Source organism: Hemiscyllium ocellatum, chromosome 13 (assembly GCF_020745735.1).
Source record: "Hemiscyllium ocellatum isolate sHemOce1 chromosome 13, sHemOce1.pat.X.cur, whole genome shotgun sequence".
NCBI lineage: Eukaryota > Metazoa > Chordata > Chondrichthyes > Orectolobiformes > Hemiscylliidae > Hemiscyllium > Hemiscyllium ocellatum.
The window spans coordinates 2733859-2752867 of record NC_083413.1 but is presented as its reverse complement, the minus strand read 5'-3'; the positions used below and the strand labels follow the sequence as shown (position 1 = coordinate 2752867).

The following is a 19009-nucleotide window of genomic DNA, read 5'->3' as shown; positions in this document are numbered from 1 at the left end:
AGTTGTTGGTGTATAGGATCAGGGGAAACCTTAAAACTTTCTATAGGTATTTAAGGGATAAAAGAATGACGAGAGTAAGGTTAGGGCCAATCAAGGACAGTACTGGGAAGTTGTGCGTGTAGTCCGAGGAGATGCCTAAATAAATAATTTTTGTCAGTATTCACACTAGAAAAGGACAATGTTGTTGAGGAGAATACTGAGATACAGGCTACGAGACGAGATGGGATTGAGGTTCACAAGGAGGAGGTGTTTGCAATTCTGGGAAAGTGTGAAAATAGATAAGTCCTCTGGGCCGGACGGGATTCTTCCTAGGATTCTCTGGGAAATCAAGGAGGAGATTGCAGAGCCTTCGGCGTTGATCTTTATGTTGTCATTGTCTACAGGAATAGTGCCAGAAGACTGGACTAGAGCAAATGTTGTTCCCTTGTTCAATAAGGGGAGTCAAGATAGCCCTGATAATTACAGACCAGTGAACCTTACTTCGGTTGTGGGTAAAGTGTTGGAAAATGTTAAAAGAGATTGGATTTATAATAATCTCAATAGGAATAATTTGATTAGGGATAGTCAACATGGTTTTGGAAAGGGTAGGTCGCGACTCACAAACCTTATTGAGTTCTTTGAGAAGGTGACCAAACAGGTGGATGAGTGTAAAGCGGTTGATGTGGTGTATATGGACTTCAGTAAGACATTTAATAAGGTTCCCCATGGTAGGCTACTGCACAAAACACGGAGGGATGGGATTGAGGGTGATTTAGTGGTTGGATCAGAAATTGGCTTGCTGAAAGAAGACAGAGGGTGGTGGTTGATGGGAAATGTACATCCTGGAGTTCAGTTACTAGTGGGGTACCATGAGGATATGTTTTAGGTCCACTGCTGTTTTCATTTTTATAAATGATGTAGATGAGGGCGTAGAAGGATGGGTTAGTAAATTTGAATGACACTAAGGTTGGTGGAGTTGTGGATCATGCCGAAGGATGTTTTGGGTTACAGAGGGACACAGATAAGCTGCAGAACTGGGCTGAGAGGTGGCAAATGGAGTTTAATATGGAAAAGTGTGAGGTGATTCACGTTGGAAGGAGCAACAGGAATACATTGTACTGGGCTCATGGTAAGATTCTTGGTAGTGCGGATGAGCAGAGAGATCTCTGTGTCCATCCCTCAAAGTTGCCACTCAGTTTGTTAGGGCTGTTAAGAAGACGTACGGTGTGTTTGCTTTTATTGGTAGAGGGATCTAGTTTCAGAAACCTTAAGGTCATGCTGCAGCTGTACAAAACTCTGGTGCGGTCGCACTTGCAGTCTTGCGTGCAGTTCTAGTCACCGCATTATAGGAACGATGTGGAAGCTTTGGAAAGGGTTCAGAGGAGATTTACTAGGATGTTGCCTGGTATGGAGGGAAGGTCTTACGAGGAAAGGTTGAAGAACTTGAGGCTGTTTTTGTTAGAAGAAGGTTGAGAGGTGACTTAATTGAGACATTTAAGATAGTCAGAGGGTTAGACAGGGTGGGCAGTGAGAACCCTTTTTCTCGGATGGTGATGGCTAGCACGAGGGGACACAGCTTTAAACTGAGGGGTGGTAGATATAGAGCTGAAAATGTGTTGCTGGAAAAGTGCAGCAGGTCAGGCAGCATCCAAGGAGCAGGAGAATCGATGTTTCGGGCATGAGCCCTTCTTCAGGAATCATTCCTGAAGAAGGGCTCATGCCCGAAACGTTGATTCTCCTTGGATGCTGCCTGACCTGCTGCGCTTTTCCAGCAACACATTTTCAGCTCTGATCTCCAGCATCTGTAGTCCTCACTTTCTCCTGGTGGTAGATATAGGGCAGGTATCAGAGGTAGTTTCTTTACTTAGCAGTAGGGGCATGGAACACACTGCCTGTAATAGTCGTACACTCATCAACCTTAAGGGCATTTAAACCGTCCTCGGCTAGGCCGGTGGACGAGAATGGAATAGTGTAGGTTAGATGGGCTTCAGATTGATTTCACAGGGTGGCGCTGAAGGGGCTGTACTGTGCTGTAATGTTCTACTTAATAGCCAAGGTCTTTTTCCCAGGGTAGAGGAGTTTAAAACTAGACAGCATAGGTTTAAGGTGAGAGGGGAAAGATATAAAAGGGATCTGAAGGGAAACATTTTCACGCAGAGGATGGTTTATGTATGGAATAGGCTGTCAGAGGAAGCAGCGGAGGCAGGTAAAATTACAACATTTAAAAGGCATCTAGATGGGTATATGAAAAGTCAGGATTTGGAGGGATATGGGCCAAATGCTGGCAAATGGGACTAGATCAGTTTAGGATATCTGGTGGCATGGACAATCTGGACAGAAGGGTTTATTTTCAGGCTGTATAATTCTGTGGCTCTATTTAAAAGTCAATACAATGAATAATAATACATTCTTCCAGTTTTGAGTGTCAGTCCAGACTATCTACTCATTTCTTTTGGTGAGACCTCAGTCCAGGTGGAACAGGTTCGATACAGGGACTGAAAGGCCTCCTTCTGTTTACGTGTTCCTATTTCTCAGTAGTGAGTCTGACAACTTAGGAAATTTGAAACTTTAATTAGATTGAGTTAAAATGAAATATACAACATGGAAAACGAGATGAGCTTCTTTTGATCATTCTCCTGCAAATGGTTCTTGAAAGGATTTCCAATTCTGCTATTATAGAAGTGACCACATTGACACTGTGGGACAATTTTGGTGATAAGTGAATGGACATTATATAGGTCGTTGTACTGAATTCTGAAACAGTTGTTCTAAAGTGGCAAATGTTGACTATTCAATTTCACTACGATCTCCAAAGTCTGGGGAAGGTGTGTGCAGATCATAGACACAGAAAACATAAGAAACTGCAAATAAATGATCTAATGTTTGTACTGCTTCAAAAGGATGATAATGAGCTGATTGCTATTAACTGGTCTCATCATGATGGTGAACAGCTCAGACTGATTAATAATGGTTGCTGGCATTTTTCAGACCGAAAGAATATATTTAATCACAAATTCCCGTAAATGCGTTTCTTTATCAAACATGGGCTAGAGGAGCAATTGCATCAGAATCAAATTTATCCCTGGAGTGTATGTTTCTTTGTTTTCAGATTCTATTGACAACCTTATTCACTGTGAGAAGGTTGAAATTAGTATCAGTGGTTTATGTAACAAATCTATTACTATATTTGTATTGAAGTTTCTTTGAATCATTTTGACATGGTTGTAAACCAATAAAAGTAAAGACTTGCATTATATTGCATCTTTCAACATCTCAAGGCATCTAAAAGACCTTTTGAACTGCGTTAGTTTCCATTAAGCAAGGAAACAAATGCAATAAAATAAGGAGTAGCCATTCAAAATGTGACTAAAACTGCCTGGTTTGTGGAAGATTGCTAAATGTAAGGATTTAAAGAAAGTTAATTCATTCCAAATAAACAATTTCATGAAGCGTTTACAATTTGTTTTCCAATATAATATGCCCTTTCATTCCAGGTAAACAATCTTATACCACAAATAAACTGAAGTTTCCTTTTAATTACCATATATAATGGAGTAAAATTCTAAATATTATTCCAAATTTACAACCTGATCTGACCTATTGCACTGAATTTGAATTTGCAGAATTGTAATTGCAGATACATTCTATTTTATTCAAAAAGCACACAATCTGCAGGCAATCAATGTAAGCAGTCAATCCATGAAACATTTTATAAATTCCCTACTTTGGAAACAGAACCAGTCTGACTCAAGATTGGGATACAGACAGACTCTAACCTCACACCTTGAATGTATTGTCTGAGTTGAGATGTCACTTTTTTTTATAAAACCTGAAGTTATCTTGAGAATATGACTGGAAAGAAGTTCTTGGATTTACATATTAATGAACCAAAACCTGCAACCCATTCTAAAAGATGAAAGACTTAACAGCAATCTAGATTTGTTCAATGTATCATTTCAGTTGTATGATACTGAGAACTTTTGCTACAAATTTTGTGTCTCATGATCCTGCTCCACAGCTACCTGATGAAGGAACAACGCTCCGAAAGCTAGTACTTGCAAATAAACCTGTTGGACTCTAACCTGGTGTTGTGTGATTTTTAATTTGTCCACCCCAATCCAACACTGGCATCTCCACATTATTGCATTGTTCCAGTGATATTCATGGTCACAAGAAGGGCTTTTGCCCGAAACATCGATTTCGCTGCACTTTGGATGCTGCATGAACTGCTGTGCTCTTTCAGCACCACTAATTCAGAACATATACTCATTGTCCACCTTAATTTATCATTTGTGCTTAGCCTAATCAGTAAAAAAAATTCAATTAGGTGAATTAATTACCAAAGCATAACTTTTTCCTTTGCTGAAATTTTGTTTTGTAGTTATGTTGGTCTTTGGGAAAATTCCAGCTTAATTGAATTCAGAGCTGGATTGTTCAGTAAACAAGATTTAGTGTTTAATAAAATTACCTGCTATTAAAGTTTCAGTATTATGGTCACTTTTAACATCATAGATGGGGAAAAAAAGTGAAATGTCACTGATTTTAAAATGATTTTTGTTGAAATATAATCTTTTAAATTGAGTTTTGTGAAGTTGATGATATGACATTCACACTGAAGTTTTTTTTCTCTCTTAGACAGTTTTATATGTGCAGGGTAATTTCCAACAACGGTTGGAGGGCATTTCAGTTTTTTTTTTAAGATTCCCTACAGTGTGGAGACAGGCCCTTCAGCCCAACCGAAGAGTAACCCACCCAGACCCATTTCCCTCTGACTAATGCACCTAACACTATGGGCAGTTTAGCATGGCCAATTCACCTGAGCTACACATTTTGGATTGTGGGAGGAAACCAGAGCACCTGGAGGAATTATTTTTCAAAATATGATATTGTAGCATTCAAGTACAAAGCTGGTGGAATTGGAGTTTAAGTCAGGTTAGAAATGATGTTAATACTAAATAAAAACCGAAAGACCAGCAGACGCTGTAAATCAGAAACAAAAACAGAAATTGCCGGAAAAGCTCAGCAGGCCTGGCAGCATCTGTGGAGAGAAATCATAGTTGATGTTTTGGGTCTGATTTCTCTGCACAGATGCTCCCAGACCTGCTGAGCTTTTCCAACAATTTCTGTTTTTGTTTTAGACATGATATGAAAATTGCTCAGAGAGTGACTTTGATTCACTATCAGGCTACAGTAGCCATTATGTGCCATCCCTCATTGCTCCGAGACAGTGGGAATGGAGAACCTTTTGTTATCAATGTAACGAGTGTCACTGAAATTTTAAAGCGACCTGATAGAATTTCAGTGCACATGCCCTTACATTGCGAAATACTCAACTGTTTAAACAATTCAAACAAAAGTAGTGTTAGGACTTGAGAAATTGAAGCCCATATGTAGTGTACTAACTAGACTTTTTTTTGCCGAGCAGTCATTCGGAGAAAGTGGTGGATTCGAATCGAATTGAAGTACTTTCATAAGTCAAGATATTTTAACAGTAGCATTTGACACATTGAAAGGTATTCGGAGCCTGTTTCCTTCTGCCCTGGGTCTGGAGGCTTCACAGCAGGTGGCAGTAGAACAGTGGGTAATGTTCCACCTCAGACGCTGCAACACGGCTGCATCACTTTCAAAGAAGCCACATGGAAACTCGCTTACAATTTATTATTTTCTATTCATTGTTTTCGTGTTGAATCTGGATTTGATTGGAATGATATGGTGGTGGCGGCGGGCGGGGTGTGGGGTTGAAGGCGGGGATTGGAAAGCTACTGATCTAAAACAGACAATTTGCATCAATATTTCAGAAAGTTTAACATATCAGGCTTGCTTTTCTGCATTCCGACTAGAGGTAAGGAAGGTTCCTCCACTCACTGGCAATCCAGGGACTCCTGCCTTTAAGCACAAATGTTGCTTGCAATGATTCACGGATTGACTAAACATGCCGAGGTCGGTGCTTCCTACATCAATCTGTTTATGTTTTTCGATTGTAACGCAGCTCTGAATAAATTATTTTGTGCAATTCAGTTTCCTCCCCCAAACAAGGGAAGAGTGTTGGAATGTAATGAGTTGTAAACGTGGAGGCCCCCCACCCCACACATTGCCTTTCCTGACGGCTTCACGTTCCATCCAACTGCTGCATAGACACCTGGGTGCGTGAAATGTGCGGAATTGTTTAATACAGGTAACGTGTTGTATTCCTTTGCAACTGGCAGGAACATCGTGATGACACCTGGGGTACGTGCAATGCAGAGAAAAATGCGGAGGTTGGGATTTCAATGTTAAACCCGCAGTTCTGCATCACAGACTTGCACCGCTGCTTTCCTGAAGCAGTCTCAGTGGACACATTATCAGAAGTACAGTAACAGCAGTGAGGAGCTGAAACTGCATCAATTCAAACTGCAATGTGATTTTAAACATTCCGCTACACCCAGGAAAGCTGTAACCACCTATTTATTACACACAGAAGCCGCGCAAACCTATCCTTTTTAAATGTTAGGCATGTTGTGACAGTGATTGTCGCTGTTCGGCTGCATAGGGTTTATTTACAAGGGATGCATTTGGAAGGAGATGTGTTGAAGAGAAATGAAAGTCCAACAGCAGAGAGCTGTCGTGTCCCTGGGTTCCTGAGTAATGAGGAGTGACGGCCGCACCTCCCTCGCCCTTTATACCATCAGGAGGGGCCACGCTGGGGCTGGGGCTGGGGCTGGGGGGGGTGGGGAAGGATTGACACCTCAGCCCTGGGGGTGGGGGGAGGGCGCGCGTGCATGTGGGGGGGGGGGGGGGGAGGGGACTGCATTCCGAAATAGAACGTAAACAAGCGACTCCCCGGCCAATGACCGGCCCGGGAAGGGGGAAGCGGGGACGTGCGCGCGGGCACACCCTCCGCGACACCCAGTCCCGGGAGCGCGGAGAAGGGAGCGGGCTGTCGGTCCGCGGGGGCGGCGGCCTCGGGAGCGCGCCCCGTGCAGAGTGAGTGAGAGAGTGAGTGTGGAAGGTAGAGAGGAGAAGGCGGAGAGAGGGAGGGAGTGAGTGAGGGGAGAGAGAGTGTGTGTGGGGGGGTGGGGACGGTGAGGGGGGTGGGGGCTGTGAGGGGGGTAGGGGCTGTGGGTGGGGGCGGTGAGGGTGAGGGTGAGGGTGAGGGTGGGGGGAGTGTGTGTGTGGGGGGACGGTGAGGGTGAGGGTGAGGGTGAGGGTGAGGGTGGGGGGAGTGTGTAAGTTTTACCCTGAAACGCCGCTCGGGCCGCGCGCTCCCCGTCTCCCGGTTCCCGGCGGCGCGCGCGCGGGGGGGGGGGGGGAACGTGCGGGTTTTCACACCGAGAAATAATTCATCACAGCGGGGGGAGGAACTCGGGTAAAGTCCCCCCCCCACCCTCACCCTCACTCACCCCCACCCTCACCCTCACCCCCCCCCACCCTCACCCTCACCCTCACCCCCCAGACCAGACCCGGGGGGGAGGGGGTTTGGTGGTTAATATTAGGGGGGGGGGAGCCAGCTACTGCCTTTAAATAAATAATCAGCTATTTATGTTTTAGTCCCGGGCGGGGGGGGGGTGACCCGGGGTCCGGGGGTGACTGAGGGGGGGGGAGGGGGTGAGGGGGTGTGTGTGAGGGTGAGGGGGGGGGAGGGAGTGAGGGGGTGTGTGTGAGGGTGAGGGGCGACCCCGGGGGGGGGTGAGGAGGGCGGGGGGAGACCCGGGGTGAGTGAGGGGGGGTGACCGGGCGGAGAGTGTGAGGGTGAAGGGAGGGGGGGGGTCTGGGGTGACCGGGTGTGTGTGTGTGAGGGGGGGTGGGGGGTGTGTGTGAGGGGGGGGTGGGGGGGGTGTGAGGGGGGGGAGACCGGGCGGCCCTGACGCGATGGCGACGCCGCCGCCCCCGGTGCCCCCGGTGCCCCCGGTGCCCGAGGGGGCCTGCCCGCCCGCCGAGCCGCTGTCCGATGTGAGGAAGGCGGGTTACCTGAGGAAACCCAAGAGCATGCACCGGCGCTTCTTCGTGCTGAGGGCGGCCAGCGAGCTGGGCCCGGCCCGCCTCGAGTACTACGAGAACGAGAAGAAATGGAGGCAGAAGGCGGGCGCGCCGAAGCGCTCGGTGCAGCTGGAGAGCTGCTTCAACATCAACAAGAGGGCGGACTCCAAGAACAAGTACCTGGTCGCCCTGTACACCCGGGACGAGTACTTCGCGGTGGCCGCCGACTGCGAGGGTGACCAGGAGAGCTGGTACCGGGCCCTGCTGGAGCTCCATAACCGGGCCAAGGTGCCTGAGGAGCGGGCTGACAGGGACACCGCCGGGCCCCCGCTCTCTCCTGAGGAGGGGACCGGGGAAGCGAGCCCAGGGCCCGCCTTTAAGGAGGTCTGGCAGGTGGTGCTGAAGCCCAAGGGTCTGGGTCACAGTAAGAACCTGGTGGGTATATACCGGCTGTGCCTGACCAACAAGACCATCAGCCTGGTCAAACTCAACTCGGAGGCAGCCGCCGTGGTGCTGCAGCTGATGAACATCAGGCGGTGCGGGCACTCCGAGAATTTCTTCTTCATTGAGGTGGGCAGGTCGGCGGTGACCGGTCCCGGAGAGTTCTGGATGCAGGTCGACGACTCGGTGGTGGCCCAGAACATGCACGAGACCATCCTGGAGGCCATGAAGGCCATGAGCGAGGAGTTCCGGCCGCGCAGCAAGAGCCAGTCGGCGTCCAGCTCCAACCCCATCTCGGTGCCCCTCCGGCGGCACCTCAATAACCCACCGCCCAGCCAGGTGGGCCTGAGCCGCCGCTCCCGGACCGAGAGCGTCACCGCCTCCGCCACCTCGCCGGCCGGCAAGCACAGCTCGTTCCGGGTGCGGGCCTCCAGCGACGGCGAGGGCACCATGTCCAGGCCGGCGTCAGTGGACGGCAGCCCGGTCAGCCCGAGCACCGGGCGGACGCACTCTCACCGACACCGGGGTGGCTGCAGGCTGCACCCCCCTCTCAACCACAGCAGGTCCATCCCCATGCCGTCCGCCCACTGCTCCCCTTCAGCCACCAGCCCCGTCAGCCTGTCCTCCAGCAGCACCAGTGGCCACGGGTCCACCTCGGACAGCCTCTTCCCGAGGCGATCCAGTGCCTCCATCTCTGGCTCGCCCAGCGATGGGGGCTTCATCTCCTCCGATGAGTATGGATCCAGCCCATGTGATTTCAGGAATTCCTTCAGGAGTGTCACCCCCGATTCCTTGGGGCACACTCCTCCTGCAAGGGAGGAGCAGGAATTAAACAACTACATTTACATGGGGAAACATTCGAGCCTTGGTCCAAGTTGCCAAAACAGGGGTGGTCAAAGGTGGACTCCCACAAAAGCTGAGGATGCAGACTCCGATAAAGGGTTTAGGAAGCGGGCTCATTCATCAGGTACTTCACCACCTACAGTGATGCACCAAAAGACCTCTTCTCAAACTTCCGCCACTTCCTTTGCCGAGTACACAGAGATGACACCGTCTTACCCCGGTGGTCGTTTGTCATCCAGTAAAAATTCTGCTTTTGTGCCTACTCACTCGTACCCCGAGGAATGTTTGGATCTCCAGTTAGGAGAAGGTAGACGTTACAGCCAAATGGATGATGGTTATATGCCAATGTCACCTGGAGTAGCACCTGTACCCAATAAAAATGACTACATGCCAATGAGCCCAAAAAGTGTTTCTGCCCCACAGCAAATCATCAATCCACGCCAACATTCTCGTAAAGATGGTTACATGATGATGTCACCGAGTGGCAGTTGCTCGCCAGAAAATGTGAACTATGGGAAAATATGGACTAATGGGGGCAACTCTAAGCTTTCTGTTGAGAGTAACGATGGGAAATTATCATGCAGTGATTACATAAATATGTCTCCTGCAAGTTGCTCAACAACAAGCACTCCACCAGACTGCTTCTTCAATCCAGTTGAAGAACCTCATAAACCTGTCTGTTCTTACTTCTCACTGCCTCGTTCCTTTAAACATGTACATAGAAAGAATGATGAGTCCCCTTTACGGATTGCTGTAAATTCAGGCCGTCTTTTGTATTGTGAGGATTCTTCCTCATCTACGAGCAGCGACAGTTTAGGAGGTCAAGATGGTGGACATCACTCAGTTAGCTCTGCTAAAAAGGAATTGTATGTACCGATGAAAGGTAAACTTGTACGACCCACTAGACTGTCACTTGATAACACTAAGGCAAGTACATTGCCCAGAACACGTGAGCATCCCCTTCCTCCAGAGCCAAAAAGCCCAGGCGAGTATGTAAATATTGAATTTAGTGACAAAACCTTTTCTTCTAGTTCATTGTCACTTGTTGAGCACTCTTCAGTTGGAGGCATGCATTCTGTTCGACAAAGGCCACCTGTGTCTGAATACATGAATATGAATTCAAGAATGGACTCATCCAAGTTTGGTTATGTATCAAAACCCACCGTGGATATCACCAACTCTGCAACTGCCTGCACATCCAGCACTTGCAGAAAAGATAGAGGGCAGGCAAGCTGTGATTATGTTAGTATGCAGCTAGTTAACACCTGTACAGACTTGCTGGAATCAGCAGTAAGTAACTATAAAGAGATGACAGTTGGTGGAGGTATAACATCTTCCATTTCCGTTCTACCTCGGGCAGAAGAGAGCTCATTGACCACTGTTTCTGATGTCGTGGCTGGTCCTACGATGGATCAGATTTCCGGAAGGAGTGCCTTCACTGTGCTTAATCTTGTCCCTAATCGAAACCAAGGTGCCAAAGTTATCCGTGTTGATCCCCAAGGAAGAAGAAGACACAGTTCGGAGACTTTTACTTCCACAGCCAATGTGACTGGCATGACCTTATCTTATGTTGATCACGTTAAACGCCATAGTTCAGTGTCCTTCGAAAATGTGTGGCTTAACAAACCAGGTGATTCCCTTGTTGCAGGTGCCAAAGAGCAACCAAATGATGCCACAGTGCAGAATGATTGTGAAAATGTTATGAATTACATTGATTTGGACTTGGTAAACGATTTTAAAAACAAAGGTTGGACCTCCTCTCAGCATGTAACCCCTCATCAACCTCATGGAAATACCTCTGGTGGTGGTGATGATCTGAATTCTTATGCAAGCATCACTTTCCAGAAACCTGATGAAATTGTGAAGCCAACAGAAAGGGAAGGTAAGGGCACAGAACGAAATGCTGATATTTTGCTTTGTGAGCAATTTTTTAAATGCTTTGCCTGGTGTTCAAAATATCATGTTTTGAAATGCATTTCTGTACTCTTAACCTAAGGGCTGAAAGCAAAGGTTTACAATAGAGTTTTAGCTTCTTTATTTTAGATAAGTCTTTCAATTTGAATTCAGGATCTTCATTGAAGGATATGTGAAGTGAATTTTCATATAGTTAGATTAGATTAGACTTACAGTGTGGAAACAGGCCCTTCGGCCCAACAAGTCCACACCGACCCGCCGAAGCGAAACCCACCCATACCCTTACATTTACCCCTTACCTAACACTACGGGCAATTTAGCATGGCCAATTCACCTGACCCGCACATCTTTGGACTGTGGGAGGAAACCGGAGCACCCGGAGGAAACCCACGCTGACACGGGGAGAACGTGCAAACTCCACACAGTCAGTCGCCTGAGGTGGGAATTGAACCCGGGTCTCAGGCGCTGTGAGGCAGCAGTGCTAACCACTGTGCCACCGTGCCACATCTAAACTTGAAACTTTATGTACAAATTCAGTAAGTTTACCCTTTAACACTATCCCTGGTCCAATCCCTCTGAAAATCGACATATCAGCTGTTCCTCGAAATGGGCTCGTTCATTTGTGGGTTACGTTCCATCGTTGCCATCGGCATCCTTCCATCTGTGTAAGATGAATGGATATGCAACAAATTAAATGCTTTGGGAATTGGTTAGCTTCATGTGGTGCACTTTTGCTTATGTCTGAATAGTCCAATCAGTGAGAGGCAGTTTCTTCACACGTCCTCCAAGTGAAATGGCTATTGGGTATCTTGGATTTTTTTCAGTGTTGATGGCAAGCTGTTTTAGCCATTGATTGTCATTGTGGTGTGTCAGTCCACAACTGATGTCACTGTTTTCCTCTGTTATCAATATTTGTCTCTCTGGTGCAAGATTTGATGTTTAGTGCTTTCATGTCATACTTGAAGCAGAGTTTCGGGTTGTGACTACTCTGCAATACAGAAAATCCTTTGGTATGAAACAGTTTTCCATACTGCAGACATGCCTGAGTCATCAAAGTTGCATCTGCTTAACAAGTGCTAACATACTTGGAAGCTTTGCCTTTGAGGATGTTGCCATATTTGTGATTTTTTTGCCCTTCCGTGAAATGCCCAAAATGGGCTGCAGACAGCACAGATGAAAGATTACTTTCTTGATGGATGTTCGTCATCCTTGTTTCACAGGCATGAAACTAACTATTGGATCATATTTGCATTATATAAATACATGGTCTATAGAAAGAAAGTTGCTCATGAAGATTGTTTGTTTAATTTTTGTATTATGTTGGGCTCTGTTCATATGAATGAACAATACGGTGATTCTATAAATGTCAATGCTGTAGAATACATCGCTTGCAAGAGTTAAGATTTGAACTTTTTTTAATAGTGCAATTTGTGCCTTCTGAATTAAGCAAGAGAAATTTGAGCTTCCTGAATTGGATGTTTTGGTTGCAGGAATTGTTTTGCTATTGTAAATCTGCATTTTCAAATTCAGTCTGTTTGTGGAATTCTTTATACTCAGCAACAGTTGATTTTGAATTGGTCAGTTCAAATGAAAGGTGCTGTTTTTGAGCCCCTCACATGAAGGGGCAGAGAATTATGTGAAGGGCCAATGTGCTCAGCTTACTTATCATTTCAGCTACAATGATCAGCACTACAGAGCTTGTGAGGAGCTAAGATCTGGTAGTTCCAATCGTCACTCCCTGTGACTTGGCAAGAACACAGTGGAGCCTTGTAGATTTCCTTCTATCATGCTTATAAAAATAGTGAAATGTCTGTAACATTTATTGAATATTTCGAAGAAATCTGTGGAGCCACTGAGCTGCCTTCATGGTTTGGCAGACTGTTATTTCACCACAAACACACGTCACTTAACCTTTTTGACAACTGAAGCAACAGTACTGTAGCAAAATAAATCGTTTGTTTGCTCAGTAAATGTGAATTAAGAAAAGTTTCCTGAACCATGCATTTCTCTGATGCAATGATGTGAAGGATGAGAGCTTTCAAGAATGTATCATTGAAAGCCTGAATCGGGACACAGTTGAAGTTGAAGTTTTTGCAGAGTAAACCATATCTTTTGGAAAATTTCAAAAGCTGGTTTTGGAATCAAAATGCAACTCTGGTATAAATATATGTGAATTACAGACTGTTTACTGAGGAAGATTGACATTTGTGAAAAAGAAGTTCTGGAGGAAATTTTCAGCACATGGTCATGCAGCCAGTGTGAAGAGATGCTGGGGAGAAAGAGTGAACTGCTTAGTGCATGTTTGTTATGTACAGGCAGAATTGAATGGAAGCTTTGTACTAGGGAGTCAGTTTTGTGTGTATGGAACTCTTGATAAGGCAAAATTGCAGGGAGGAGCAAATCAGTAAATATTCAATCCATTGGTATCCTATTTCATGAGTAATAAGCAGGAAATAGTCTCTTACAAATATTTTTCAGATTGGGGATAATCCCTCCAAGAGTATATCAAATTGTAAAGGTTTGCTGTATATGAATAGTTCATGTTATCCAGTCAGTTGCTCAGCATTTTGTCTGTTAAGGACAGAAATTATGGATTTTCTTCAACCATTCTGCTCAGACAGTGCAGTTTGGGTGCATCATCGGTTTGCTGAAAGAAGAATAGGTCTGAGACATGATTGAGGTATTCCATAATACCTTATCCCTAGAGCAGGTAGAAACTCAAATTTTTTTTAGGGTTTATAAGGGAAGGAATATAACGCATTTAATATGTAGTCTGTGTACTAAATGGTAAGAGCCCAATGTAACCGAAGAGACCAGCACCATTAAATATTGAAACTGTGATTGTTTTGCATCACAGAATGATGTGGGGTAGACAAAGTTTAAAAATTAGGCAAAAGTGAGGACTGCAGATGCTGGAGATCAGAGTCTAGATTAGAGTAGTGCTGGAAAAGCACAGTAGATCAGGCAGCTTCCGAGGAGCAGGAAAATCAACGTTTCGGGCAAAAGCCCCATAAAATTACACAACACCAGGTTATAGTCCAACAGGTTTATTTGGAAGTACAAGCTTTCGGAGTGCTGCACCTCCATCAGGTAGCTCGTGGGACAGGATTATAGGACACAGAATTTATTGTTTTATCCACTACTTTATTCATAAGTTTCGACATTCGGAAGACATTGAGTATAATCAAAATCTTAAATGATCTTTGGGGTGAGAGGCATAAAGGAAGACAAATTTAAATATATATAAGCTTTAATTAATATGTAGCAGTTTTAGTAGTGAAATACTGTGTGTAGAAGAATTTTTCAAATATTCAAACTAGATAGGTGTAATGTAACTAGATTCACATAATGAAGAATCGAGTAACTGGAACAGAGGACCCCACATATTGCTCTTTGAGTTTCTTTTAAGGTCAGATGTGTGACTACCGTATAATTTTTTGTTTTTAATGTGTTCTAGGTTAAAGACCATGTGAATTGGTTAAATTAAGTAATTTCTGTAAAGAATACCACCTCTTTACAACTGATTATTTTTGACAGAATCGAGCAAGGTACCAGTATGAGGGTTTTGGGTATTTTCAAATATTCCAGGAATTAGCAGCCTTCTCAGAATTAGTTATAATGTTGAGTAAAGCTTCAGTTCTGATGAGATTACACCATCCCATAAGTGTGTAGCTCATTGATAGCTTCTTTAAAACCACAATGAGGTTGACAGTGATAGCAATTTATTGTTAGAAAATTTAAAAAACTTTTATTTATTCTTACCTATTAATATCAACCTGAAAACTAGTTGTTTAAAGAACATCTGTTTTGTTCACAGAACTTTTATTTATTGAAGTCAGTGTATTTTACGTACTGGTATGCGCTATAACATTCCAAAGAGCTTCTTTCACTGATATTGCCTGTGCCCTACCCGTTGCATTGCTGGGTTGTACTTCCCTTTAACATGTGGTCTTTGCTTCATGCTGGAGGAAGTTGTCGTCCTTAATTGCAAAAGGAGCATGCTCCTCCATTTTGTTAATAAAGAAATCTCATGTTTCTATACATAACGTGTGTTTGTGCACATGTGTATGCTTGTTTGTTATTATAAGTCTGCTAACATCTGTCTTGTCAAATCTTCATCTTCTATCTTCATGGAGCACTAGGATATAATTTTGTTTTGTTCATTAAATATTTTTAGATGAGGAAAATGTCTTTGTTCGACTTTTATCCTCCCTTTCATTATTATTGTTCCTTGGATATTTTATCTTAACAAACCAAAGTATGTTATTTGATAGGCAAATCTGCATTCCTAAAATTATCCAAATTCTTTGAGGACGTGACTTTAATTTGAAGGAGGGAGTTGAATTTAAGGAGTGGTTACTGCATGTAACAGGAGTACTCTTTGTGTAATAGTATAGTGTCTTCACAATAGTGGTCTTTTTTAAATTTCTGTCTTCCTTCCTCCTCTGTTCCACCAGCAACTCCCCCAAAACACAAAGTTCACAACTTCTAAATATGTACTAAATTTTTCTTTGGCAAATAAGATTATACTTGACGATATACTTTAGTTGCTTAAATCTCTGTACAAGTGTAAACACACAGCTTTCCAATTTGTTGAATTCCTACAGTGTGGAGCATGCCATTTGTCCCATCAAGTCCATATCAACCCTCTGAAGAGCAGCCCAACCAGACACACTTCCTCTACCCTATTCCTGTAACCCAGCATTTCCCATGACTAATCCATCTAGCCTACATATATCTGGACACCATGGGCAATTTTAGCATGGCCAATTCATCCCTCTAACCTGCACATCTTTGGAGTGTGGGAGGAAATCAGAGCACCTGGAGAAAAACCATGCAGATGTGGGGAGAATGTGCAAACTCCATACTCCATACTGGTGGAATCAAACCTGGGTCCGTGGTGCTGTGAGTCAGCACTGCTAAACAATGAACCATCGTTAAATAAATTTTAAACTTTTCAGGAGTAACATAATTGCATCTTTTGTGATGTGTTAGTAACTGTACACTGTGCATGTTTGCTGTTGAAATTGATTTGCTAATTTGTACTGTTTTTTTTTATGTCGTCCTGTATTGAGAAAGCATTCACTGTAACACAGGGGACTGCCGTTTTGTTCGTAAATTGTGTTGAGCTTGACCTAAATAATTTAAATTGAGATTCCAGCAGTAGTCAAGGTCATCATCTAAATAACAAAACCATCAAGACTGTGGGAAATAGTGAACTAAATGGGAAGAGGGAAATTCGAAGTCCATTTGAAGATGCTTGAAGAAGAATGTAAAGGGTGTGAAATGTAGCTGTCAGAGAATTTTTTTCTATATTCTGCTCTCAAAACAGTGAAGCCAGTCTTTAACTGGCATTTCCTTTTGTAGAAAAATGTTTCCAGCTGTGTTACATCAGCCTATTTTTTCTTTGTTCCACAATAAATGAACATTGCGAGGGTCAGGGATTAATTAGACATTTTTGTCGGGGAGGGAGATGAATCTGCTTCCAGATGCTGTTTCAGAAAAAACTTCAGACATTTACTTCTGTTTTCATTTAGGCCCTTACTTAAATTGTCCCCAAAACCAATAAATATTTTATGAAAAGATATATGCTTGTAAAAGTTCTAAAAGTGGAAAAAAGGCCTCCACATCATTTGGATTTGAATGAAAAGGCATACAGTTAGGTGTTACAGGAAGAAAAATGTATTTATCCAAAAATGGAGACCGGGCTGGGAAGGAAAGGAGTATTCAGTCAAGACTTACAGCAAGGAAGTTATTCCAGTAGAAGTTGATAAGGCTGTGAGTTTGTGATTGTAGTACAGTCAGAATTGGAAATTTTGCAAATTCCAATGTTCTACTGCCAACTAAATTTCTGAAAATATTCAAACTTGCAACAGATCAGTTCATGACTAGTATATTTTGACAACCTGTATAGTGTAACTAGAGCATCTTGATTTTTAACTGAATAACCTTCTGAAAAACTTGTATTTTATGTTGAGAACTGAAGAAATTAGTCCTGAGCACTTCTGAAAACTCACTTTGACAGTGGAATGAAAATTTTCAATGTGAGGTGGAAGGGGGTTGGACTGACCATAGCATTTGCCTAGCAATTAGAATTCTAGACTTGATGTGGAGGTGCTGGTGTTGCACAGGGGTGGACAAAGTTAAAAATCACACAACACCATGTTATAGTCTAACTGGTTTATTTGAAATACTAGATTTCGGAGTGCTGTGCTTTCATCAGGTAGCTATTCTATTGTTATTTGTCTTTAGGTTAGCACTTGCCTTAATTCACTGTATTTTCTGTTTGCCATTTCCTTGAATTTATGCTTCCTTATCTTGTCTATACCGCCAGTTTTACATGTAACAACCCCAAAGTTAAAGAGCAATGTGGTTTTTCAGGGGGTGCCATGATGGGGAACCTGTATAACTGCTGAACAGAGATAAGAAAATTAATAACCTTTTAAACTGAAAAATCTTGGGTGATATTTTCACTGTACATAGTATTTGTCGAGTTCCAGCCATTTTTTTTCATTTTACAAGACCTTATTCTGGCCTCATTCAAACAAAGCAGCTGTTTTCATTAATAGCTTTTTTTTTTGTCCCAAAGTCTGTTTCGAGTAGTTTCTCCATGGAATTCTTGGAGTAGATTGTCAGAAAGAAGTTTACAGTTGAGAACGGTGCAGGAGAGAAGTTTGTTGATAATGCTGGGACTTTTTGCAGTTGGTTTCAAACATTTTTCCAACATCAAAATCTTGACAGCAAGCATGTATCTGCAGGAAGGTCTTTTTCTTGAAGCAGGTGCTTCATTGTATGTGATGGGGGAAGTGACTCATGGAGCCTTTGAACTGGATCAGGAATGTGTCTGGGGAGAAGAAACTGAATGATTGTTTGCTGCTTTTAGCCGGAGGGTCTGAAACTGGCTGGGAGGAATGTTATTGTGTCTTCTAAAGCAGGTTTTGCACATGTGTTTATGAGGTAGGGCCCCTGTGGGGTACCCTTCATTAACAGTGGCTGCCTGCCCATCCTGATCTGATCAGATAATAATTCTTTGCCCAACCTGGAGGTGAATGGCCACCTTATTCCATATCCTCTGACCACCAAATTGAGATCAAAAAATGTATTTGAGAGGAGTATTGACTAAGGAGTAGTTTTTAAATGTTGATGATGGATTCTGTAGTAGAAACTGGGCTGCACAATGTGATCAGGGCACGCATTCCTGGGATCAAGTGACTTAATGTTTATTCTTTTTTTTTGTGAAATGAGAAAAGCTTAGGACATAAACACTGACCTGAACACAGGTCTACGTCTCTGACACATCCATATATGTATCAATGTCCAAATTAATATTGTGAAGAATAACTTTGTAATCCTTTTTTTGATTATGTAAAGCATCGAGAGAATTTTCAGTGCTGTAATTCTTGAGAGCTCTGGAAATGTTTGGTTTAAGTTGGTATTTTACATCTGTTTTTGATCCAAAGTCAGTCACTATTGATTCAATGTTATGGTACCTGATCCATGGACTGCACAGGTCAACACATAGCTAGTTTGAATTAATTTTCTGTTTGAGTGTTTTTTGTGAATGTCATGGATGAATTCTATACATCTTGAGAATTAATGTAACCATCTTTTACATTTTGAGCTTTGTTATAGATTAAAGTGGTTCATGTAGTTTTGTAGTGAGGCAATTTTCACTTAATGCTTGGCATTGCATACTCTTTCAGGAGAGTGAGGTCAGTGCACTGCACTTCAAATTCTAGATTTGTAATTTGAGGCTTTTCCAACTTTGAAAAGAATTGATAGACTTGATAGAAGAAAACTTAGTCTGTTGGTATGGGACATCCAGAACAAAAGAGGAAAATTGGAACCATGCCATTCAGGAGAAAAGTTAAGTACT

At 43.5% G+C, this 19009-nt stretch overlaps 1 protein-coding gene across 6 annotated transcripts in view; it reads left to right on the top strand.

The window, feature by feature from the left end:
- Positions 1 to 7795: 7795 nt before the first annotated feature.
- irs1 (insulin receptor substrate 1) overlaps positions 7796 to 19009 on the top strand; it is a 101905-nt gene continuing 90691 nt past the window's right edge. For all 6 annotated transcript variants that reach the window (XR_009645347.1, XR_009645348.1, XR_009645350.1 and 3 more), the window contains exon 1: positions 7796 to 11101. Coding sequence is in view for 2 of the 6 variants with exons in the window: in XM_060834470.1 (XP_060690453.1) it covers positions 7828 to 11101 (3274 nt within the window). In the remaining 4 variants the exon portion in view is untranslated. The remainder of the gene's footprint in view (positions 11102 to 19009) is intronic.